The sequence below is a fragment of the Artemia franciscana genome, chromosome 16, assembly GCF_032884065.1.
Source record: "Artemia franciscana chromosome 16, ASM3288406v1, whole genome shotgun sequence".
In the NCBI taxonomy this organism is placed as follows: Eukaryota; Metazoa; Arthropoda; class Branchiopoda; order Anostraca; family Artemiidae; genus Artemia; species Artemia franciscana.
The window spans coordinates 25,718,802-25,745,206 of NC_088878.1; the positions used below are offsets into that span (position 1 = coordinate 25,718,802).

The 26,405-nt window shown below is 36.1% G+C and overlaps 2 protein-coding genes, 1 long non-coding RNA gene and 1 pseudogene across 3 annotated transcripts; 1 reads left to right on the forward strand and 3 right to left on the reverse strand.

The window, feature by feature from the left end:
- Window positions 1–293: 293 nt before the first annotated feature.
- On the reverse strand, window positions 294–19,284 carry LOC136037284 (uncharacterized). The gene is made up of 3 exons (XR_010619907.1): window positions 18,438–19,284; window positions 4,134–4,297; window positions 294–567 (listed from the first exon to the last, which is right to left on the reverse strand). It is a non-coding gene; the product is annotated as an uncharacterized LOC136037284 (long non-coding RNA).
- LOC136037281 (histone H4-like) lies at window positions 12,909–13,825 on the reverse strand. Its single transcript, XM_065719918.1, has one exon. The coding sequence runs from the start codon at window positions 13,218–13,220 to the stop codon at window positions 12,909–12,911; it is 312 nt and encodes a 103-aa protein (XP_065575990.1). The 5' UTR covers window positions 13,221–13,825.
- Window positions 16,303–16,421, forward strand: LOC136037450 (5S ribosomal RNA; annotated as a pseudogene).
- A 741-nt stretch (window positions 19,285–20,025) lies between the features above and the next one.
- LOC136036803 (histone H1-like protein HC2) lies at window positions 20,026–20,533 on the reverse strand. The gene is made up of 2 exons (XM_065719134.1): window positions 20,338–20,533; window positions 20,026–20,261 (listed from the first exon to the last, which is right to left on the reverse strand). Exons 1-2 carry the CDS (start codon window positions 20,531–20,533, stop codon window positions 20,026–20,028), a joined length of 432 nt encoding a protein of 143 aa, XP_065575206.1.
- Window positions 20,534–26,405: the final 5,872 nt, after the last annotated feature.

Below are 26,405 nucleotides of genomic sequence, written 5' to 3' on the forward strand. Positions count from 1 at the left end.
CCTATTCCATTGAACAGTTAAAGTGGAATGCATCATTCTTACAAGCAGAGATTTTTCTTTTGATTGCACTACACAAATAAGTTATACTACCATATTCTTTGTATGGCCAATCGTTTGGTCTAACTTTTATATCATATGTATGATCTTTTCTCAGGATAGCATATGTATTTTGAAAACACAATCAACTAGAACAACTTCATAATTTCCCTCAAATTTGATGCCAGGGGAGAGTCTTGTCCAAAATCACGCGTTTTATTTAAATCATCATAGATTGGGTCACATATATACACATGAAAGACACATAGAAATTAATAGACATTATGAACATCTTCAACGGCAATTCAAGAATCAAAAAAATGGGTTACCCATGGGGCACCTTTATCTGGGCTACTAGCAAATATTTACGTCGGGAATCTTGAGAATTAGGCATTGAATTCTTATTTTTTAAAACACGTCTATTGGGGTCATTATATGGATGACGTAATTTCACTTTGGAATTGTGGGGAAGCTGAACTTCGGGGGTTCTTAGATCATCTTAACACTTATGACCGAAATTTGCAGTTCACCCTAGAAGTTGAAATTGAAAATAAACTACAGTTTTTAGATGTATTAATTATTCATAATGCTGATAAGCTGGGTGTTACTATTTATCGAAAGCCAGCACAAAAAGAAGATATCTTCACTTTAATTCAAATCACCCCCCAAAAGTTAAAAGAGCAGTTGTAACTTCCCTCATTGATTGTGCCCTGAATATTTGTTCCGATTCGTACATAAATGCAGAAATAAACTTTATCAGAGATATTCTTTTTGGTAATGGATACTCTATTCCTTTTGTCAATAAAATAATTAACCGTTGAAAAAAAAGACATTCTTTTAACATCGAAGAAGATACTTCACAATGTGAGGCTACTGATAAGCCCTCAAATATTGTCTATCTTCCGTATATCCCAAAGATCACAACACAATTAAAAAATATTTGCACAAAAATAATCTGTACTTAGTTTTTACTAATAATTTTAAAATCATCAATTTCTTTAATTCGAGTAAAGATAAGACCCCAGTTACTCGCCAAAGAGGGGTCTATCAAATACCCTGTGACTGTGGAAATTACTATGTCGGCAGGACCCATCAGAATCTAGACAAACGGTTACAACAGCATAAAAATGACATAGACAAGGCCTTAATTTCAAATAGTTCTAGCAACTCCTTTGATTCTGCTTTAGGTTGGCATATATTTAATAATCCGTCCCACATGATAATTTTCAAAAACTCTTCACTCATCAGTAATGATTTGGGGACAAAACAGGTGGTTCGAGAATCAATAGAAATTAATCTCAAGATAAATAATAATAGTTTTTTGAACAGGGACTTTGGGGAATACTCACTAAATTCTTTATACTCAAACTTAATTAAAAATGATCTAACAAAATATTTTACTAAACCGATTTATAATAGTACTGAACCAACTACGAAAAGGCCTTTGAGACATGCTGCTAAACAAGCAAGATTGGCTCTAAGCAATTGTATCTAATCATTTTGTTCTCTTTAGTTTGAATGAGTTTATATTCTCATTTCTTTCTTTTTGCCAGTCCTGGTTGAACTTCGTTGAAGCAAGGATGCTAGGGCTATTTTTAAAAAAAAGTTTTAAAAAGTGTTTTTAATTATTTAGTTTTAATTCTCACAAATTGATGTAAGTTCATTTATATATATATATATATATATATTATATATATATATATATATATATATATATATATATATATATATATATATATATATACATATATATATATATATATATATATATATATATATATATATATATATATATATATATATATATATATATATATATATATGTGTGCTGAAGACGGCCCTTGGACATAGGGCCGAAATATCCACAGAACTGATTTCCACTGTCTTCGAAAGATTTTCCCTATTGTCTCTACTTTGTATTTGTTTGTTATGGAAAGTTTACTCAATGAAAAACGGCTTTTGTTGATATTTTCATTGAATAAACTGAAAAAAATTCTGCCATCTCTCGTCTACGCTTCTGTTAATTGAAACCGCTAGGTTCAAGTCGAAATTAAAGAAAATTATAGAAAAAATTGGCATTGACAGTAAAAAATAACGAATATATGTAATAATATGGTAAAGTGGGATCAATAAAAAGAATTAAAAGAACCATATCTGTCGTCTAGCATTGTCTTCATCAATAACTTGGCATGATAGTAAACTAAGTATTTTACAAGCCTACCGTAGCCAAAATACCCTGACGAAGATAAGCCAGACACTAAAGGCTAGAGCGGTTCCGCTATTGAGTTTCCGCTACCCTATAAGGTCATTATCCCTATCCTCGAATGGAAAACCCTGTCTTCAGAGCCACACAAGGGTTTCAAAGTATACCTGTCATGAGTCTTCCAAACCAGAACCGTAACTACGGGAGTGTTGTAGGGTGATCAAGGAGAGTAACACCTCTCGAAAAAAATATTTGTTTGTTTGTTGTGCATTTTCTGGCTGCTTAACTTTCTTTTTGCTATTTTATTTTAATGGTTGTCCATCCAACGCGTCGTAAAACAATATTTACAGCCGTGAAAACGTAAAGTGAGAAGCAATATGAGTGTTGATTGGCGCGCGATGCCAAATAATGACCCTAGTTGAGCAGCTCCATTCAAATGGTGGAGCAGCTCCATTCAACTGGAGGTTTCAACGACTCCTTGTTTTTGCAAATGCCTAATGACACACTTGAGAGCGGCATATATGACCGCTATTAGCAACAAAGAAAAAAAGTGACAAAGCTACGAATTAAAAAAAAAGATATTCTGTTGACGGAATGATTTTAGGAAAATACTTTAGAAACCAGCAGAAAATACCTTAAGGAGGACAGTTAGAAAAGCAGCTAGAAATCTTAGCAAAATGCTATCAGCTTGGGAGAAGAGAAAAAGGTTTGTATAAAGCTCCTAAGAGATATGTGTGAGAGAATAAGAAGCGAATTAAGAAAATACAAAAAAAAATTAAAGAAAATTAACAAATGTGCGAAATAGAGAGTAAGAACATTTTTTTTTTTTTGATAGAAAAGGAAGATTAATTCAGAATAGCTTTTGAGATAATACTAAAATAATTGAAAAATAATACACCTTTAATTAAGGAATATATGCACCGAAAATTAGCCCTTAATATATATACAGGAAGAGTTTTATTCCTGCATTTGTAAACATTATTAATCAGTGAATTTGTTGTATTGACTCAGTTTTTTAGTTGATGGTCGGTTGTTTTTAATCTGACAAGTTTCTGTCTAACACTGTGTTTCTCTATCTGTCTTTTTCTCTTTTTTTTTATTTGAAAAGTTTTATCTGACTGTAATACATGACGTAAAGCACTAATTCAGCACCATGCACTGTGAAAGTCGTTTTGAAATAAAAGTCTCTCTCTCTCTCTCTCTCTCTCTCTCTCTCTCTCTCTCTCTCTCTCTCTCTCTCTCTCTCTCTCTCTCTCTCTCTCTCTTTCTCTCTTTACGCGATGATTTCATTGCTCTAGATAAAAATATCAGCAAAATAAATACACTTGTGAGACTTTTAAGAATTCAGCTGAAAGTAGAATAGCCAAGGCCTAATGTTTTTTTTTTCAAGCTGAAAAAAGACCTAGAAGAATTAGAAGATAAGTCTTCGAGCTAAGATTGGACTATTGGTAGCAACGGATATAACTGAGATCAAGCGTTGCTTTAAGCGTTAACACTTCAAAGTCCAAAGAAGACACTGGCGTATCCAGGGTGGAGGACCTCAGACTACACCACAAATTTTCCATTTTTCACTCTTTCATAAGTAAATTTGTCGATCTGGTCAATTATTGGCGTCCTCATCAAATTATCCCCCCCCAATTTTGCTTATTGGCACCCTTGTCGTACTCCCCCCCCCCAAGATTTTGCTCCAGATCCGCCCTGAAAGAAAATATGCTACATGTTTACCATACAAGAGCAGTTTTTATTTATTTTTGAATAGCTTTATATTAAGCCCCAAAAAGCTCTTTCAAACACACAAATTTTTGGTGCAGACAAATTAGTCAGATCAATTTTGTGGACAGTTTATTTTGCCATTTTAGACCTAATCCTATCTTTGCGATGGATATAGACTTACACTTCTTTCAAATTAAAACATTCTTCTTCATCATCTTCTGCCATAAGAAATTATTGATTGTTTAGCGCTGGACGGAAAATATAACCAGTAAAAATGATAAAAGTATATGTCGCCACTTCGAATAACAGCATGTCCAACCATGTGTACTGAAACGGCACAGAAATCTAAAAAAAGAATAATAGTAAAAAAACAGTATCGTTTCCAAAAATAAAAAAAAAGAACAATATGAACGTAAGTACCATATGTCTCATTCCAAAGAATATTTTCTTTTAAAAAATTAGAGCGCAACGCCATCTACAAAAAATGAAATATATTTTCCGGACTATTTAAAAAGAAAAGGATATCAACAATGGTCTCGTTTTAGCGATAAATCAAACTAGTAAGGTCTCTATAGCAATAAGAAAGCGTAAAAGAGGACTAAGAGGACAGAAAACTCTAGTCAAGACTCGTCCTGGACGGGTCTTGCGAAGTGTACCTTATGTGTTACGAAGAAGTATGGTATCGTAAACAAAAGGTCTTTATCCTTTTCGCCAGTGTAACATGACTTGATTCCAAAATATAGACATTTCAAAGATTATTAATAATGATGTTTCTTGACATAATGATAGTAATAAACTTGACTTGTATTAAATATTTCATGAATTAATAAAATTTCATATAAAGTATATCTAATAACATATTTGAGGATATAGCCTACCTAAATAGTAGGTACCGCATCAAAAAATAAAAAAACTTAATCATTTGATCCAACCTATTATATTTGGGGGATTAGGCAGAGACCCCAACTTGACAAGGAATTTCTTATGAGGGGTTGTCTACTTTAAAAGGACAGGAAACTCTATCTCTGTCTTCATACTGGAGGATTAGGCCTTCTTATTCGTCACAACACTATTAAAGCTGCACTTTCTTGATAAAGGGAATCTTATACAATTTATCAACATATTCTAATTTTGCACTCAAGATTAAAAATTACGGGCAACTTGAAAGAGTGCAGACTGACAAAGTGTCAACAAAAAAAAATCAACGCCAAACAAAAAAAAAAAACTGTTACCAATAGCTACGGTAAAAGAATTGCAATTTAATGCTGATTTCAAATATAAGAGTTTCATCAAGTTTAGTGTTACCTATCAAAAGTTACGAGCCTGCAAAATTTTCCTTATTTTACAAAATAGGGGAAAACATCTCTTTGAAGTCATAGAATCTTAACGAAAATCACACCATCAGATTCAACGTATCAGAAAACCCTACTGTACAAGTTTCAAGCTCCTATCTACAAAAATGTGGAATTTCGTATTTTCTGTCAGAAGGCGGATCACGGATGCGTTTTTTTTTTTTTTTTTTCCAGAGGTGATCGTATCGACCCAGTGGTCCCATAATGTTGCAAGAAGGCTCATTCTAACTGAAATGAAAAGTTCTAGTGCTCCTTTTAAGTGACCTTTTAAGTGAAATTTGTTTGGAAAAATTCACAGAGTAGCGAAAAAATCGAAAGCAGAAAACTAAAGAGCTAAAATGTCTAATTTCTCAATATGAGAGGAAGTCAAATGATGCTCAAAATCAGTTAAGAATTCTGAAAGAGCAAGAATTGAAAGTAGTCCAAAATCTTCGGTCGAAAAACGCAAAACTAGAGGAAGATAGAAGTGTTATGCAGACGGCTAGATCTAGCAATAGAATTGTCAACTTTCTTATGGAGGAAAAACAGAAAGGGAATATTCCTGGTCTATTTGGACGCCTTGGTGATTTGGGAGCGATTGATCCCAAGGACGATGTTGCCATAACAACAGCTTATTGCTGGTCTGAAAATATTGTACCAAAAGTGAAAATAAAATCCGCGATTGGGAAGAAGGGTACAAAGAACAGTAACATGAGATTCTAACGAATGTGGAAAAACGGAAAGAATTTAAAACACAAGGAAGAGAAATTATTGAGGAACTTAATAAAGTGGAGGCTGAGATTTTGGAAAAGGAAAAACATCTGTTTTTTTTTTGTCAGAGTGACTAAAACCGTCCCAGGCCCAGAGCTTGATTGAAAATAAAACCAGTCCTTGCCTATTGGAAAACAACAGACTTTTGGCGCATTTTTGAACTTTTTTAGCCCTCATTATATGTGTAAGCTTCAAACTATCTGAGAAAGAGTTCAGCATATTTTGGGACAACCAGGCTTTTATTTCTAATTTCTCTTTTTGCATGTATTGGTATCCCCATAAACTTTTCTCTACTAGTTTAATTTATTGATGTACATTTACTTAATATTAGAGAAACCAATAGGTAAACCAATGAATAATATAAAAGAAATAGTTAAATTTTTGGACAGAAATCGTCTGTCTAGCACTTAGACTCCTAGACTGAGATTATGCAGATAATTTGATTGTTTTTGGTGAAACTGATAGCAAAATGAATGATTTTTTGAAAGTTTTGAGAGTTCTTGGTACCAGAAAATTAATGTTAAAAAGACTAAATTGGTTAGACAAGGAACAAATAGAGGTGAAGGGGTGCTGTTAAGAAACGAGAAAGTCAAATCAAGTTGATAGTCTCACTTATCTGAATAGTATAATTAATAAAGATAGTGGATGCAGTGAGGATGAGAAAATAGATTAGCTAAGGCACAGGCGTTTTTTCAGCCGAAAAAAGTTTCAACAATGGGTAGATTACTCTTCAAGCTTAAATTAGTATCCTGGAAATGACGCTAATGACGTTGGCTAAGTATGGCTCTCATGCGTTTCAAAAGATTGAGGAAGATGTGTTAAATGCTCATATATCGGGCAGATTTTCTGGATTTTAAAACTTCCATATCCCAAAGATATTCCAGGGTACGTACCTGTCTTGCCCTATATATGCTGTAGGAAAATATAATAGGTGAAACATTGGGGTTAAATGTCAACCCCTCCACTTTGGCATACACAATTATAACATTGATTATATTTTGGAATACATCGTCAAATATTATCAAAAGCTAAATTGTCATGTCTCGAATTCTGCTATTACTTCTACTATTAACAATTCTCTGCGGCACCAAGCCATCTTGGGACAACGCAGCTACGCACGCTCCTCATCCACGGCGATCTATTCAATGCTTTGCTCTTTGCCCATTCTTAGGGAGATCCAATTTCTTTTATATCCTTTCTTATGACCTCTTCCCACCGCAGTATTCGTTTAGTTTAGACAGGAACAATCTTTCGTAACTTTTCATCTGCAAAACATGGCCAAGTGACACGTAGAACGTACGTCGTTTCTTAAAGCTTTTGTTTGGTGGTAAGACGAACAGATACCTAGACTATTCCTTGACAATTCATAATCATTATAAACCAAAGCTTTTACGCAAGTTTTTTCTGTAGCCTAGATACTACCTAACATAATTTTACGTACTGGAAATGACAATCCATAATATCCTTGAATAAAAAATTGTTCCTATGAATCAATTAAACGACTTATTTTGCTTTTCTGTAACACTATGAAAGTTTGAAGTCCCCTTGACTGTCACTGTTACGCTTGAAAGTCATCTGACTTTTTTTTTTACACTTCTAGGATAATTGCTTGAGACCGATTGATGAACTGTCCTCAGAACAAGGATCAGCTGGGCAATGTGGATTGATGAAGATTGTTCTGTTGATTGTTCATTTTTTTTTTGCTGATTCTCAGTTTGAGAACAAATATAAACACGAATGATGTTATCGTGAATGTTCAAAATTGGTGAATGTCCAAAATACCCTTTTTTTTTCTCCTTGGACCTAGTCAGCGTTGCCAGTAAACTTTTTCAACTTAATGCGAGGTTTGATGATGAAAGGCTAGGGTTGGTTAGGTTATGTTAGGTTTTTAGCCGATTTCTGATATTTATACCCAAATTTAACCTGACCAAAAATAACACAATTTAACCTAACTTTAACTTTTATCATCATAGCTTGCATCAGACTGAAAAAGCTGACTCGCAAATCTAATTGAATCCAAGCAGTGAAAAAGGATTTTCGGACGTTCACCGGTGAATTTCGCTATTAACCAAATTTCGGACATTCACAGCAACATAATAAATATATGAATGAATATGAAATTGAAACTCAAAAGGAATATTAGAAAAGGAAAGAAAAACAGTGGAGAAAGTCTCAATAAAGACTTTTACTCGTCGCTATACGCCAAACAGTTGTATGTGACATTTTTGCGAATCTAAAATAATAGCATTTACTGTTCGCTAAGCTGTTCTCAAAGGGAGGATCAGCGGGGCAGTATATGTTCAGTCTCACTGTTCCTCCTGATCTACATGACCCTGCTCATCACCTTATTTGAGAAGAGCTTTGCAAACAGTATTCAGCAATTATAAAGAAAAATTAACGAGTGTTTACGTTGATGTGTTTGTCAATGGGATTTTATTAATGTAACAACATACATCAAAGGTAATGCCTGGAGGATATAGCCTAAAAGAAAAATTAGCATAAGTGAGTGATGGTAATATCGGCAATAAGGGGGGGGAATTAATGCCAGGTTTTCCTTCTCACTCAATTAGACTATCTGTCTTGGCTTTTTCTACAGTCATGACTTGATGCCCACAACTATTCCATTTTAATTCAAATACATGTCTTTGACAGATAAAGGGACGAGAATATTTTGTTGCGGTACAAATAACTTATTGTTTCTAACTCTAATTCTGATTCTTGAAACACACTGTCATTTATATACTTGCCATTTACACACTTGTCATTCAAAATACACTGCCACTTATATCTTACCTATCCTAGAAATGTTCCTGCTTTAGTCATTAATTCAGCTTAATACATCTATGGATTTTTTTTTAATGATGCTTATTTTTCTCAAACCTGAATAATTACAACTATCACTGTTTTAAAAGTTCTAAATTATCTATTAAAATAAATTCGTATAGGAAATTGCCTATGTGTAGGATAAACATTGCCATTTATATTCTGTCTACTCAACACTACTCATGGAACATGTGATTAAACGTCATATATGTTTAAATAAAGCACTGCTTTTAAAAATGCAAATAAAGCATTTTTTAATACAGAAAAATGCTATATATTTTCTTTAGTAGATAGATGAACTGACTGAAAATGTCGCCTGCTTATTTAGAAACAGAAGTAATACGAAGTACATCAGATACAACTTTAATATCTTCTTATTTTTTTTTAAAATTGCCACTCTGTACATGTGTTTTGATTCAGCAAATTATTGACTTTTAAATCGCTGATCGTTTTATGTTACAGGTTGAAGACTACTGGTCTTACTGAAAACGTCACTCGTTTATCAAGAAACAAAACTAATAAAGATGGCGGCCGATACGAAGAAACTCAATCTCTTGTTCAAAATTCAGAGGACAGCCATTAATTTGACTGATAATACTACTTATGTTCTGATGATTAATATATAGAAATTTAATTTATTTTATAAACTAGTCTTGGCCATTGATTATATAGAACAAAGACTTGACACAAGTCAAAATATCAGGACAGTGGACATTCACACGTTGAAGGGGGGGGGGAGGGCTTATCGTTTGGAACATTTCCCTCTAATATATTAATGATAATACAAAAACATATAATAAAAATATATATCTATATATATAAAAATAAGTTGTCTGTCTGTGTGTCTGTCTGTCAGGTGACGTCATGTTTCTGTGTCGACTGACGTCATGAAGTTAGTTGTCGTCATTTTTGCTATGACGGTGACGTCATTAACGGTATTTAAGACATTTGTTCACGGAAAAATGTTTAATTGTAAAATGACTGAAGAACCTACAATGGCAACAGCCGAGGAAGCTGCTCAAAGAGTTTATGCCAAAAAACTTGCTGCTGATAGAGAAAGTAAGAAAAGAAAGCGTTCCGAGGAATCACAAGAACAGCAAGAAAACAGGCTTGCAGCTGATAGAGAAAGTAAGAAAAGAAAGCGTGCCGGGGAATCACAAGAACAGCAAGAAAACAGGCTTGCGGCTAAAGAACGCAAAACCGCGCAGTTAGATGAAAATCCACCTGGACAGCGAGAGTCAAAACATATCAAAACTGAAAATGATAGCGATGATGATTGGGTTTGGGATATTGACTTGGATAAGGTCATCAATGCCTACCAGATTTAAGTTAAAAAAACAAAGGTTCGTCGATATGTACTTCATAGTGACGCTAAAAAATAAAGAAGAAAAAGAAAACTGAAAAAAGAAAAAAGGTAAAAAACTAAAAAAAAACTAAAAAGAAAAAACACTCAAAGAGAAATTACAGACCGGGACACAAATGACGACCGAGACAGAGGGAATATAAGTGACGGCCGGGAACCTCAAAGAGAAATTACAGACTGGGACACCCAGACACAAATCACGACCGGGACACAGGGAATATAAATGACGACCGGGACACAGGGACACAACTACAACGGGGACGCCGGAGGCACAGGCGGGATATATAAATGACGACAGGGACACAGGGATTGTTCGAATAGAAATTACAGACCGGGACACCGGGGCACAAATGACGACCGGGACACCGGGACACAGGGAATATAAATGACGACCGGGACACTCAAAGAGAGATTACAAACTGGGACACATGGACACAAATGACGACCGGGACACAGGGAATATAAATGACGACCGGGACACAGGGACACATCATTAGAATAATGAGGTATAGATCTGAATACGGATTGTTTTTCCCATGGACAATTATATGTTGCATGTTCAAGAGTCAGTAAACCTGACAATCTATTTATATGCACAGACAATGGGACAGCGAAGAATGTTGTATATTCGCATGTTTTACGTAGTTAAAAACATATATTTATATCTATCTCTATTCACAGGTGGGACACAGGGACACAACTACAATGGCGCGTAACTAATATGGCGCGTAACGACTTACGCGCGCGGAGGGGGGGCTTGGGGGGCGCGAAGCGCCCCACCAACTAGGTGTTGGGGTGGCGCGAAGCGCCACCCCAACAGCTAGTATAACATATTATATGAAAGTTAGTAATAATAAAAAAATATTATGGAATATGACACAAAATAAAAACATATTAAGGTTAATAAAAAAATGAAGATAAAATATAGGTTTTCTTTTGAATAGCAAATTTTTGTGTCTGTGGCTTTTATGATCTTTTTAACTTCCTAATTTTTGTTTATAACTACTGATATTTAGTTGTCACTTATCTTAGGCAGTATAGAAGAACGTGAGCATTTTATATATTGAAATGCTTATTTTAGTACTTAACAAAATAGAAAAAGTTGGGATTTTGTTATGTTTCTATCATATGTTTGACTATATGCAGCTTTTACAATTTTTTTTGCTCTTAGAAGGGCAATAGCAATGGAGAAGCTAACCGATGCAATAAAACTGACAGATAGACTATTTAGAAACTTTGGTGTTAACATGGCTATACAATGTGTGTGCTCATTCTTTTATATTTTTAGTCTCAATTGGCCCGAATATTTCCCTCACTAAGAGGTTGTGTCATTCTTTTTAAGATATATATACTCTTTGGTCTCAGTTGTAAATTGAAATGGTTATGATGTCATCCAAATGTTTATCATCGTTTACTGAATCCAAACAATACTTAAATGATTTCTTTTCATTGAATTTGTTTTATTGAATCTTCATTTTGTCCATTTTTATTTATCTTATTTCATTTTTTCAGGAATTTTTTTTCTTTTTAATAACAGAATTGGCATAATATGTCATTTGTCTCCATAATAATTACATTTTCGTACAATTCATAGCAATCTATATTTCGTACGATTTTTTTTTTTTTAATAATCGATAATAATGATTTTTTTAAAGGAATTTCACTTAGAATATTATTGTTAAAATTCGAATGATGATTGGTTGAATTGACACTGGCATATATTTATGTAATCAAATCTTTGTTTATGTTATTCTCGTTGTTTTTTAATACATAAAATTTTAATTTTATTTGTGTCTTTATTCTTTAAGCGATTTAAGCAGGGGTGTAATTAGCTATGGGGCAGAGAGGGCAAATGCCCCCTCCCAGCTGAAATTTAAAATATCCGAAAATAACGCTAAACTAAGATAGGCCAACATAACTCTAGTATCCACAGAAATAAATCAGTTGTCTCTAGTATGCATTTGCCTTTACGGTACTATGTAGCCCAATTTTTACTTTTCATTCGAAATGGGAAAATCTGTTGCAACTTTACCCCCCCCCCTACGATTTTGACAAAAATATGCCCCTGGATTTAAGAAAAATGTAAATAGATGAAATAACATATAATAAAAATTATATCAGACGACAAAAATAGCTTGATTTCAGTAGTTTATAGCATTGTGATATGCTTGATTATTTTGCAAATAGCCGTTTTTATTAGAAATCTAAATCGTCCAAAGTCTCTATAATCAATTTTATGAAGAATTAAAAATTCTGCCGGCTGGTTGGCCATTCATAACGACTTTATAACCAACTGATATCTGTATTTCGGTCAAAAATGGTGAAACAGAAAAAAAATAATCGTACTAGATACTACTAGAACTAATAGGTCTTACTAGAAACGTCGTACTAGAACTGTTTGTATTTGACTAACGTCGCTTCTTGACTACTAAGGTCCTTGCTTCGGTCCTGCGGTTTGTTGCTTCAGCTAATTTTGGACTCGGGGTCCGTACATTTGTTCGTAGCCTTTTTGGCTGAAGTTGACTTTTTAACTGCAGTAGGTTTGGCTGTTTTCTTGATTAAGGTTTTCTTAGCTGTGGGCTTGGCAGGCTTTACAGCTAGAAAGTGTCTAAAGGATTTGGTGGCCTTTAAAAAGACCGTTGGGTAGGGGGACCGTTCAGGGGGACTATTAACCACCAAAGCCATACAATGTACGACCTTGACGCTTCAGAGCGTAGACTACATCCATTGCAGTTACTGTCTTTCTCTTGGCATGTTCTGTGTAGGTGACAGCATCACGAATAACATTTTCGAGAAAAACTTTAAGAACACCTCTGGTTTCCTCGTAAATTAGGCCAGATATGCGTTTTACACCACCGCGGTGAGCCTGTCTTCTGATAGCTGGCTTTGTGATACCCTGGATATTGTCACGAAGAACTTTGCGATGACGTTTTGCGCCTCCTTTTCCAAGCCCCTTTCCTCCCTTTCCTCTTCCTGTCATTTTAAATTCAGTGGAGTCGCCAACAGCTGTAAAGTTTTTGTCAAACTAAGAAATTTCTTTCAAAGCCCGCTCAATTTATACTATTAAAGTCTTTTCCATCAAAATGTGACTCTGTCGCGCGGCTGGCGCTCCGTATAGTTATAGCCACTAGGTATTGATTCATTTGTTCATTCTTTTAAATAGAGGCAAACTATCAACATGGCTAGGATAAAACAAACTGCAAGAAAATCAACGGGCGGAAAGGCACCTAGAAAGCAGCTTGCAACCAAGGCAGCACGTAAGTCGGCTCCTGCTACCGGAGGGGTGAAAAAACCACACAGATACAGGCCCGGAACCGTAACCCTGAGAGAAATTCGTCGCTATCAAAAGAGTACCGAACTCTTAATAAGGAAATTGCCCTTTCAGAGACTTGTGCGAGAGATTGCCCAGGATTTCAAAACTGACCCGAGGTTCCAGAGTTCGGCTGTGATGGTCTTACAAGAAGCCCGCGAGGCGGATTTAGTTGGACTTTGTGAGGATACCAACTTGTGTGTCATTCACACCAAAAGGGTGACCATCATGCCCAAAGAATTTCAACTTGCCCGTCGTATCCGTGGCGAGAGAGCTTAAGTACCCTAGTTCACCGCAATTGCATTTTAACCAACGGTCCTTTTAAGGACCACTAGATGGATTAAACAAACAGGCGAAATTACGTTAAACAGCGTAGTTTTCGGTGAAAAAAAAAAAGGTATGACTCAAGGAGGCATAATTATTTCAAAAATGAGTTGAAAGATTCGGCGCGGCATTAAACAAGATATAAACTATCTAATGAAAAGCGAAAGACACCAAAAGCCAATTTAGGCCAGTCTAGTAAATCCAAAAATAACCCCCAAAAAATGAACACTCATTTTTATGCAATCCTAATAAGGGGGTTAATGCGAGATTTGCCTCTCACTCAATCGGACCATCTTTCTTGACTTTTTCTACAATTGGCCATGGCTTGATGCCCACAATTACTCGATTTTAATTGAAAATCAACGGACATAAAAAAAAAACAACAAAAAAACACTATGGGCAAAATAACAAAAAAAAAGTCGAAATTATTTCAGGTATACGCCAAACTATGGTAAAAATGAGTCATATATTCAGCGTGGCATTCAACAAGATCCAAAACATGTAATGAAAAGGAAACACGCAAAAAGCCAATTTAGGTCAGCCTAATAAATCCAAAAACACTCAAAAAAATGAACGGCTCCCAATGGGGCCCACGGACCTTTAAAAATGCTTTCATGGAATGTCATGAAAAAGTCGAGGCCCCCTTCTCTATTCTCTTTAACTATTCGGCGATAGATATTATTTTCTATACAACAAGCAAATTGAGACCTGCCTTCTAAACAGGGACCCTTTTTATTGTTTTGAATTGTGGTTTAGTATGGGTTCTTGTTTACCCAAGATTTTTCAAATCAAAGCCAGCAGTAATGAAAGCAATTTGAGAATAGAGCATTTGGAATAAGGTATTAGCCCTTAAAAGGGCTGTTTGGGAGGGTCCCGCTGATTGAGCACTAATAGTCGGGGGAAACCCCCTTATTTGGAGCTTATGTATTTTGTTACAGCTTTAGTGCCTTCAATAACAGCGTGCTTGGCAAGTTCTCCGGGTAGTAGCAGCCTCACAGCAGTTCGAACCTCTCTGCTAGTGATGGTGGACCTCTTGTTGTAGTGAGCTAGACAAGAGGCTTCCGCAGCAATCCTTTCAAATATGTCATTGACAAAGCTATTCATGATGCTCATTGCCTTGCTAGAAACACCAGTGTCGGGATGCACTTGCTTGAGAACTTTGTAAATGTAAATGGCGTAGCTTTCCTTCCTCTTTCGTTTCCTTTTCTTATCAGTTTTACTGATATTTTTCTGCGCCTTACCAGCTTTCTTTGCTTCTTTTCCTGAAGTTTTTGGAGCCATGATTAAAATATGCCTTAACGAAATCCAATTGTCAAATGAATTGCGTTTACAAAATTTGACCCATCTATACACCAACTACAGTTCGCGCACAATTCTTTTGTCAGAAGAACTCAGTTCGCTGGCCGGAGTGTAAATTATTTGCGCTTTCAAGAATAGGCATCATTTTCAATTTGTTCGTGATCAAGAAGAGTCCAAGTGAATTCTGTAACCTAGAAACCATGTCAGGAAGAGGAAAAGGTGGAAAAGTGAAGGGAAAGGCAAAATCCCGTTCAAACAGGGCAGGTCTCCAAGTCCCAGTGGGAAGGATCCACCGTCTTCTGAGAAAGGGCAACTATGCAGAGCGAGTTGGTGCAGGGGCACCCGTTTACCTTGCAGCGGTGATGGAGTATTTGCTGCTGAGGTCCTTGAGCTGGCTGGTAATGCTGCACGAGATAACAAAAAAACTCGTATCATTCCTCGTTACCTTCAGCTAGCCATTAGAAACGATGAAGAACTGAACAAGCTACTGTCAGGGGTTGCCATTGCCCAAGGAGGCTTTTCGCCCAATATTCAAGCAGTCCTTCTACCAAAGAAGACTGAAAAACCGGCAAAGGCCTAAATGAATCTAATTTTAGCTCCAAGACCTACCCTAAATTAACCAACAGCCCTTTTCAGGGCTACAAATTCATTGAATCACTCTATAGCATCTAACCACTCCCGGAATGGAAAAAGCTATGAAATTAAGGATGCTGAATGTGAAAAGGAAAGCTTTCACATTTATCTAGTAACAAAGAACAAGAATTTACCGGAGGCTGGGGAAATATTTTCTTAAAAATCCTTAAATTATACCCCAACAAAATCTAAATATATATTTGAGGCTAAACCATTTTGTTACAATTAATAAAGTTTCAAAGACCCTCTAATTCGACTGATCCAAACTAGCGTAGGAAGCCATAGGGTAGTCATCTCAAAGGTAGAAACATTTTGGGGGGCTTGTCATTTTTTTCAGAAAGAATAAAGGTGTGTTTTCAGAAAAAGAATTAATAAGCATATTTTGATTCTTTTTAAATATTTATCTACTAAAAACCTTGGTTCATGACTCTAAAACCAAGCATTTTATTTCTTTTCAGTTTGTGGACCAACAATTATTTTGTTACAAAATTTCTCAGCTAACGGCCATATCACGTTGAAAGTACCCAGTCTCGTCAGATCGTGGAAGTCACACAACATCGGACCCGGTCAGTGCTTGGATGGGTGACCGCCTGGGAACACCGGGTGCTGTTGGCATCCTTTATATATATATATATATATATATATATATATATATATATATATATATATATATATATATATATATATATATACTAGCTGTTGGTGTCCCGGTGTCCCAGTCTGTGATTTCTCTTTGAGTGTCCCGGGCGTCATTTATATTCCATGTGTCCCGGTGTCTCGGTCGTCATTTATATCCCCCTGTCCCCCCCGGCGTCCCCGTTGTAGTTGTGTCCCTGTGTCCCGGTCGTCATTTATATTCCCTGTGTCCCGGTCGTCATTTGTATCCCGGTGTCCCGGTCTGTATATACATTCGTTTTTTAGTTTTGTTTTTCTCCTTTATTTTTTTCCTTTTTTATTTTTTTTCTTTTTTAGTTTATTTAGATTTTTAGATTTTTTAGTTTTTTTATTAGTTTTTATTTTTTTTTTTTTTTAGTTTTTTTGTAGTTTTTACCTTTTTTTTAGTTTTTTTAGTTTTTTTTACTTATATCCTGGTCGTCATTTATACTCCCTGTGTCCCGGTCGTCATTTGTGTCCCGGTGCTTTGTTGATTGCTAATCGAACATTCCTTTTGTCCCGGTCGCTTTCTCTTTGAGTGTCGTCATTCATATTCCCTATGTGCCGGTGTCCCGGTCGTCATTTGTGCCTTATCAACTCAGCTACATCGGCTTGAATACATTCGTTTTTGAATTGGTATATGATGAAATAATTCAGACGTCATATTATATGATGAAAAAAATTTTTAGTTTTTTTTCCTTTTTTTCTTTTTTGTTTTTTTTATTGGTTTTTACCTTTTTTTTTAGCTTTTTTAGTTTTTTTTCGTTTTTTCTTTTTAATTTTTTTGTAGTTTTTATCTTTTTTATTTTTTTGTATTTTTATTCATATTTTTTTAGTTTTCTTTTTCTCTTTTATTTTTCAGTCTTTTCCTTTTTTTAGTTTTTTTCTTTTTTAGTTTTTAGTTTTTTTTTTAGTTTTTTACCTTTTTTTAGTTTTTTTAGTTTTTTTAGTTTTTTAGATTTTTTAGTTTTTTTATTAGTTTTTAGTTTTTTTTGTAGTTTTTGCCTTTTTTTAGTTTTTTCAGTTTTTTTTTAGTTTTTAGTTTTTTACCTTTTTTTAGTTTTTTTTAGTTCTTTAGCTTTTTTAGTTTTTTTTTCTTTTTAGTTTTTTTGTAGTTTTTACCTTTTTTAGTTTTTTTTCTTATTTTGTATTAGTGTGAAATAATTCAGACGTCATATGCGGACAAACCCGACGTCACCTGATCCACAGATCCACAGATCCACAGACAACTTATTTTTATATATATAGAAGATATATATATTATAATGATTTATTTTTCAAAGTAAAATAATATTCTTGGTAACAAACTCGTTTCCTTATTCTAATAGCGCCAAGCTGTTTACATCTTTTATAAGAAGAAAGAAAAACAGAGGAGACTAAGTTGGACATCTTGATTTCCATCTATCGGTAATAAATAAATGCCAACACTTGACTCAAATTTATCTAAGCCAATAAATAAAGTCAAAAATTGCAACCAAAGTGACATTATAAGCCCCCAAGATATTTTAGTTGACCATTCCGGAAATTAAATCAAGTTGAAAGCCACCAAGAAAAATACAGTTTTAAATGATTAATTTTTCTATGCCGGAATTCATTTTTCAGTCCATGGGGCATCGCCTTGATCGGTCAAATATACTGGGGGCCTATAATGTCACTTCACTTTTGTCACAAGTAACAATCTTTGACTTTATTTATTGGCTCATCAGCTAAGCCAAAACAACAGTGGACTCACACTCATTTCTGATTTCCAGAAAGATGGCGTGTCATTCAATATATTCCATTGGGGGCACTTTACCAGCAATTTATGATAAAAGCTGATTGAACAGTGTATTTATGTCCAAATCGTTTTCATTTATTTTTGGGCTCAACTCCATTGGACAGTTCAAATACCTTTGTCTTTCAATAGCATATACACCACAATTCTGCTTGTTCCTTCAATAGCGCCGCATAAATAGCTGACTTAAATCAAAGGCTTACTTTAAAATTAGTCTTTGATTTGTCCATGTCCAAATCCTCTTCATATGTTGTCAGGCCCAACTCCATTGTACAGTTCAAATTGCCTTGGTCTTTCAATCGCAGATATAGCAAAAGTCTACTTGTTCCTTCAATAGCGGCAGCTAAGCAATTGTCTTAGATCAAAAACTAACTTTAAAGTTAGTCTTTGATTGGTCTCTGTTCTAAGTCCCTTCAAATTTTTTTGGCCTCAACTTCATTGTACAGTTCAACTACTTTTGTCTTTCAGTAGCATCAATAATACCATTGCACTTGCTCCTTCAAGAGCGCCGCGAAAAAGACTGACTTTAATCAAAGACTTGACTTTAGACTTGAGACAAAGACTTGAAAAAGACTGACTTTAATCAAAGAACCGCTCTACCTGGGCGAACAATTTCTGCTCAAAGGCCTAGCGAGTCATTTCTAAGTAATCTGTGGTTCTTCTTTTTTGTTTTTGCAAAGATTGCGATTCATGTGTTGTATTGTTAAATAAGAAAACAATACCAACAACAACAGTCATTTTTAGAGTCTAAACTTTTTGTATCGTATATTCTAACGTATATTCAGGGAACCGCTCTACCTGGCGAACAATTTCTGCTCAGAGGCCTAGCGAGTCATTTCTAGGTAATCTTTGGTTCTTCTATTTTGTTTTTGCAAAGATTGCGATTCATGTGTCGTATTGTTAAATAAGAAAACAATACCAACAACAACAGTTATTTTTAGAGTCTAAACTTTTTGTATCGTATATTCTAACGTATTTTCAGGGAACCGCTCTACCTGGGCAAAAAATTTCTGCTCAGAGGCCTAGCGAGTCATTTCTAGGTAATCTGTGGTTCTTCTTTTTTGTTTTTGCAAAGATTGTGATTCATGTGTTGTATTGTTAAATAAGAAAACAATACCAACAACAACAGTCATTTTTAGAGTATAAACTTTTTGTATCAAACCTTTTCTTTTTTGTCGAAGATTTGAAAAAAAGAAATTAAGCGAAACTATTTATATTTGTGTTGTTTTACTATAAAATAGTACTAGTATTTATAAGTCTAGTTGGAATGATACCTCAACTCTCACGATTTACACTTTGTTATTTTTAATCTGTTATTATTTTTGATTGATATAATCTTATTAGTTATGATTCATCAGCCTCACTCAGACTAGTCGGGAATGGTACCTCCGCTCCCACAATTTGAAGGCGCCGCTCTACCCATTCGGCTATGGCGATATATTTGTATATTTATCAATGTTCGCACTATAATATCAAGCTTTAACCTTACGAGCCAGCCGTCAAATCTAGTCTTTAATATGGGGTTGTGTTTTTTTTTTTTTTTTTTTTTTTTTTTTTTAGACAGCAATAGCGCTAGAATGCAAAAGTAAATATTATACAACGTATTTTTGGGCTCAAACAACAGCTGAAATATACTTGAAAGGGAAAAGTAGGGAGTCAAAATTAGAAATTTATAGCATTATAACTTTCTGAACATAAAGTTTGGAGCATTTGCTTTGATAGCCCTGAAAAGGGCTGTTTGATACTATAGGATAGCTTATTGCACACATTACTTTTTAGCTGGTTTCTTAGCTACTGACTTTTTTTGGCGGGAGCTTTCTTGACTAACGGCCCCTTCTTGGGTGTCGATTTCTTTGCTGCTACTGCTTTTTTGGCAACAGTGGGTTTCTTGAAAACCTTTACAGGTTTTTTGCTACCAGCCATTGGCTTGGTAGCCTTTTTGACTGAAGTTGACTTTTTAACTGCAGTAGGTTTGGCTGTTTTCTTGACTAAGGTTTTCTTAGCTGTGGGCTTGGCAGGCTTTACAGCTAGAAAGTGTCTAAAAGATTTGATGGCCTTTAAAAAGGCCGTTGGGTAGGGGGACAGTTCAGGGGGACCATTAACCACCAAAGCCATACAATGCACGACCTTGACGCTTCAGAGCGTAGACTACATCCATTGCAGTTACTGTCTTTCTCTTGGCATGTTCTGTGTAGGTGATAGCATCACGAATAACATTTTCTAGAAAAACTTTAAGAACACCTCTGGTTTCCTCGTAAATTAGACCAGATATACGTTTTACACCACCGCGGCGAGCCATGAGCACCATAAACACTGGTATCTATACCTGTAAGAAATAACATTTCTTTTATCCATCTAGAAATAGATGACTTATACGCAGCGGTATAAGGCTTACGATATGCAAGAAAAAGTGCATCGTCTCTATTCAGATATGACGTCATTCTAATATACCCAGCTAGGTGCGTCACCGGACAAAGGGACGACTCTTGAAAAGGTCGAGATTTAACTATTGATTTGTGGTTGCCCGGTTTCGTTGTTTTCCGGTTGGGATGAAGATGCTCAAAGAGTCTATGCCAAAAAACTTGCTGCTGATAGTTCCTCGGCACGCTTTCTTTTCTGACGTTCTCTATGAGCAGCAAGTTTTTTGGTATAGACTCTTTGAGCATCTTCATCAGTCATTGTAAACTTAAACATTAATAGATTTCTACGTGAACATATGTCTTATATAACTTGAATGACGTCACCGTCAAAGCAAAAATGACGGCAACTAATTTCATGACTTAATTTCAGAACTTAATTTCTGTGTTGACTGACGTCATGAAATTAGTTGTCGTCATTTTTGTTATGACGATGCTTAGCATATTGTAAAACACATTAATTTGGTTAATAATATACCATTTAAAACACCAAAATGAACATGCTGGAGTAGTCGCTCGGTGAGAGAGGGTGTCAGAACGGAGAATGAAGGTCCCAGGTTCAAATCCTGGTTAGGCTAAAAAAGGTAAAAATCTAAAAACTAAAAAAAAACTGAAAAAACTAAAAAAGGCAAAAACTACAAAAAAAAACTAAAAACTAATAAAAAAAAATTTAAGAATAAAAATAAAAAAAAATAAAAAAGATAAAAAAAAGATAAAAAGTAAAAAGAAAAAACGAAAAAAACTAAAAAAGCTAAAAAAAGGTAAAAACCAATAAAAAACTAAAAAGAAAAAAAGGAATAAAACTAAAAAAATTTTCATCTAAAAAACTAAAAAAAACTAAAAAAGGTAAATAAACCTTTATTTATTACCTAAATAAAGGTAATAAATGACGACCGGGACACCGGGACACAAGGAATATAAATGACGCCCGGGACACTCAAAGAGAAATCAGAGACTGGGACACCGGGACACAGGGCAATCATTAGAATCATGAGGTATAGATCTGAATACGGATTGTTTTCCCATTGACCATTATATGTTGCATGTTCAAGAGTCGGTAAATCTGACAATCTATTTATATGCACAGACAATGGGACAGCAAAGAATGTTGTATATTCGCAAGTTTTACGTAGTTAAAAACATATATATATATATACATATACTAGCTGTTGGGGTGGCGCTTCGCGCCACCCCAACACCTAGTTGGTGGGGCGCTTCACGCCCCCCCCCAAGCCCCCCCGCGCGCGTAAGTCGTTACGCGCCATATTAGTTACGCGCCATTGTAGTTGTGTCCCTGTGTCCCACCTGTGAATATAGATAGATTTATATATGTGTTTCAAACTACGTAAAAATTGCGAATATACAACATTCTTGGCTTTCCCATTGTCTGTCCATATACAAACCCGTATGTACTAATAATGACGTCATATGCAAACGCTCTTTTTACAAACAAACAAACATGCATACACACAACTCGTTTTTATATAGATAGATAGATAGATAGATACAATACAAATTAACTACGTAAAACTTGTGAATATACAACAGTCTTCGCTGTCCCATTGTCTGTGCCTATAAATAGATTGTCAGGTTTACCGACCCTCAAAGATGCAACATACAATTGTACATTGGTAAAGCAATCTGTATTAAGATCTATACCGCATTTTTCTAGTGATTGCCCTTGAGCTTTGTTGATGGTGGTTGCAAATGCTAATCGAATTGGGAATTGCAATCTTTTAAATTGAAAAAGCAGATCCATTGGAATCATGGGAATGCGAGGAATAAGAACAGCCTCACCCTCATAAGGCCCTGTCAAGATTGTGGCATCTATTAGGTTTTCCATTTTTTTTTTTTTACGGCAAGTCGCGTGCCATTGCAAAGCTTTGGTGGGTTGATATTTCTTAAAAGTATTATTGGTACGCCTATTTTTAGTTGTAGCAGGTGTGGTGGACACCCTGAAGGATCTATGGAATTTAAAAATTCAGATGGATAATTAACCGCTTCATTTGGTTCCGAAATACAAATTAACTGCGTAAAACTTGCGAATATACAACATTCTTCGCTGTCCAATTCTCGCTGCATATAAATAGATTGTCAGGTTTACCGACCCTCGAACATGCAACGTACAATTGTCCATGGGAAAAACAATCAGTATTAAGATCAATACCACATTTTTCTAATGATTGACCTTGAGCTTTGTTAATGGTGATTGCAAATGCTAATCGAATTGGGAATTGCAATCTTTTAAATTGAAAAGGCAGATCTGTTGGAATCATGGGAATGCGAGGAATAAGAACAGCCTCACCCTCAAAAGGCCCTGTCAGGATTGTGGCCTCTATTAGGTTTTCCATTGTTTTTTTTACGGCAAGTCGAGTGCCATTGCAAAGCTTTGGTGGGTTTATATTTCTTAAAAGTATTATTGGTACGCCTATTTTTAGTTGTAGCACGTGTGGTGGAAACCCTGAAAGATCTATGGAATTTAAAAATTCAGATGGATAATTAACCGCTTCATTTGGTTCCAAAACTGTGTCGACTGACTTGTAAAGGACTGCCTGGTCTTGAATCTTGGTCAAAACAATATTGTTGATTTCGTGGACGTCTATATTTTTGGGTGCTAGAATCGCTCTTTCACTTAGCCATTTATTATTTTTATAATTTTTTAGAATATTCGGAAATACTTTTTCAATCAATTCATTTTTGGACGTCACTAAATTACAGAATTCAGCAGGTAGTTGTGTACGTCCTGAAATTGAGTCTACTGGGAGCTTTCCGTTTCCCATTGCCAGCAATTGATCTGAAAATGTTTGACCAGAGTCATCGTTTTGCAATCGGACACGCATATTTGTAGTTAATTTTAATGTTTTTACGTGTGCCCATAAATTAGAATTTTTCAGGCAAGCATTCATTTCGTCTGCAGGAGTTGACCTAGGTATTATAGGTAATGTTTGCCTGAAATCTCCCGCAAGCAATATTAAGGTGCTGCCAAAGGGTTTCGACTTCCCTCGCAAATCTTTCAAGCATTGATCCAGAGCCTCGAGCGATTTTTTGTGTGCCATTGTGCACTCATCCCAAATAATAAGTTTGCATTGCTGCAATACTTTACCCATCCCAGATGATTTGGAAATATTGCACGTGGGAGTTTCTGTAGAATGCAAGTTCAGAGGCAATTTCAAAGCGGAATGAGCAGTTCTTCCACCAGGCAGCAATGTTGCGGCTATTCCGGACGACGCAATTGCCAACGCTATATCATTTTTAGATCGAATTGATGCCAGAATCAGTTTTATCACAAACGTTTTACCAGTACCTCCTGGCGCATCCAAAAAGAAAATTTCTCCAACGTTGTTATCGACACAATGCATTATCGTATCATAAATGTCTTTTTGTTCCGACGTTAACTTGGAAATGTTATTTTGTACATACGACAATAGATCACTCGTACTGTAACTTTGTTCACGATCCAATTCTACACATGTCGAAACAGCAGCGATACGGTTAGGTGAAGGCATTCCCAAATCCTGAAGAGGTTTGTGCTTTCGCGTTGCTCTGGTAGTTCCTCGGCACGCTTTCTTTTCTGACTTTCTCTATCAGCAGCAAGTTTTTTGGCATAGACTCTTTGAGCATCTTCATCAGTCATTGTAAACTTAAACATTAATAGATTTCTACGCGAACATATGTCTTATATAACTTGAATGACGTCACCTTCAAAGCAAAAATGACGGCAACTAATTTCATGACGTCAGCCGAAACATGACGTCATCTGATCCACAGATCCACAGATCCACTGACAGACAGACAACTTATTTTTATATATATAGATATATATATATAGATATATATATATATCTATCTATATTCACAGGTGGGACATAGGGACACAACTACAATGGCGCGTAACTAATATGGCGCGTAACGACTTACGCGCGCGGGGGGGGGCTGGGGGGGGGTGTGGTTGCGAAGCGCCCCCACCAACTAGGTGTTGGGGTGGCGCGAAGCGCCACCCCAACAGCTAGTATTTTCATAATAATTAATTTAGTGTCCAAAGAATTATAAATAAGCGGATTATTTTCAGACTTGAGTGAAAATTCCCTTGGGAACAGTGATTTCTCTTATCGATTTTTTCATGAACTATATATGATACAGGTCAGGATTAAGCAGTTGCGAAAATAATTATAATTTCCGATATTATAGACGATTGCGTTACGATAAAGGTGAGAGGAGAAAAGTAAGCAGAAGGGTGGGGGAGAGCTGTTTGCAAGAGCCGTGGTACCCACCGGGCTTGTCCCTTAAATTGCGGGGACAAGGTAGGCAGCCTCCAACGCTTCCCTTACTTCTCTCGCAAGTGAACCTTCAATCTAGAGAAAATGGGAATTGGCAATTGGTGCGAAAATGAACTTTTCTACAATCCTATCCTGTGCTTTGTACAGAAAAATCTTGCTAAAGGAGTTTCGCCCGATACGATAAAAGAGTACTTGGCCGATTTCTTCGAGTCTTCTTCTCTTGGTGAGACCCGTAAATTGCTTTTTTTAAATCTTTTTCCGAATGAAGTCCCATCGAAGCGCGTAGGAGCCAATGCTGCATTAAATTGTGCTTCGGACATTATTTCTTCGCTTGTAAAGTGCGATTCCCAGAACATAAAGCTTCCGGACTTTGTTATCAAATGTCCCAGCGAAGTGCCAATGATCCCTGTCGATACCTTCAGTACCCTCAGTGCCAAGGTGAATTCTTGCCTTGAACAGCTGCGTGATATTGCGTCTAAGGTTACAGAGGGAAAGTCTAAGCTTGTAGCCCCTACTCAAAATACGAAAAAACCGTCCTACGCTGTCGTTGTAAGAAACCCTCCCCCGGAGCTCAGCCTATCCTTCGCATGAAGAAGCTCGAAACGTTGGATGGTCACGACGGAATCATAAGTCTAAAATCTAAGCCACATAGCAAAAGCTGGGTTGTGATGGTACGCGATAAGCGCTCAGCCGACTCACTTGCTGAAGCTGTTACTAGCTCCATCCCTAACGTTGGAGCCAGAGTGATTTATAAAAAGCCTTTAGCTGTGGTCCGGGATATACCCCATAATTATTCAAGAGCTGATTTGGAGGCCTCAGTGGAAGGACTTATTAGGGCTAGTCAAATCGGCGACTCTCGTACTTTTCGCCTCGAGTTCGTCGACAAAACCGCTCTGAATGCGGTTCTGGAGTCGGGAATCCGTATTGGATATGAAATTTTTCGCGCTAAGCCCTTTCAATCCATTCCGCGTCGATGCTTTCGCTGTCAAAGTACTGATCACCTGATTGGAGCTTGTCCCAGCTCACCAGCACATCCCAAGTGTTCCAGATGTTCTGGCCCTCATGTGAATTCCAAGGAAAACCCTTGCCAAGCCTCACTAAAATGTGCAAATTGCACTATGGAACACGTAAGTTTTAGCCTGAAATGCAAAGTTCTCCGATCGGCTCTCAACAACGCTAATAAATGAATGCTCAAACTCCGTTTAGCTTTGTTTCCCTTAATATTAATGGTACAAAAGACAAGGATCTACTGATAAGTGAGCTACTTGAAAATGATATTGTGTTTCTACAGGAGCACCTTCTCTCTAAAGTGAATGTTGATAGCCTAAAGCGTTCTCGGACCCATTATACCTTCTTGAGAGCCGCCCAAAAAACCCGTGGAAGACCATCAGGAGGTCTGGCCATCTATTTCAGACACAAGACTCAGCCGATATTATTGCAAAGCGACGCTAACATCTTAGCGATAAAATGTGGTGAT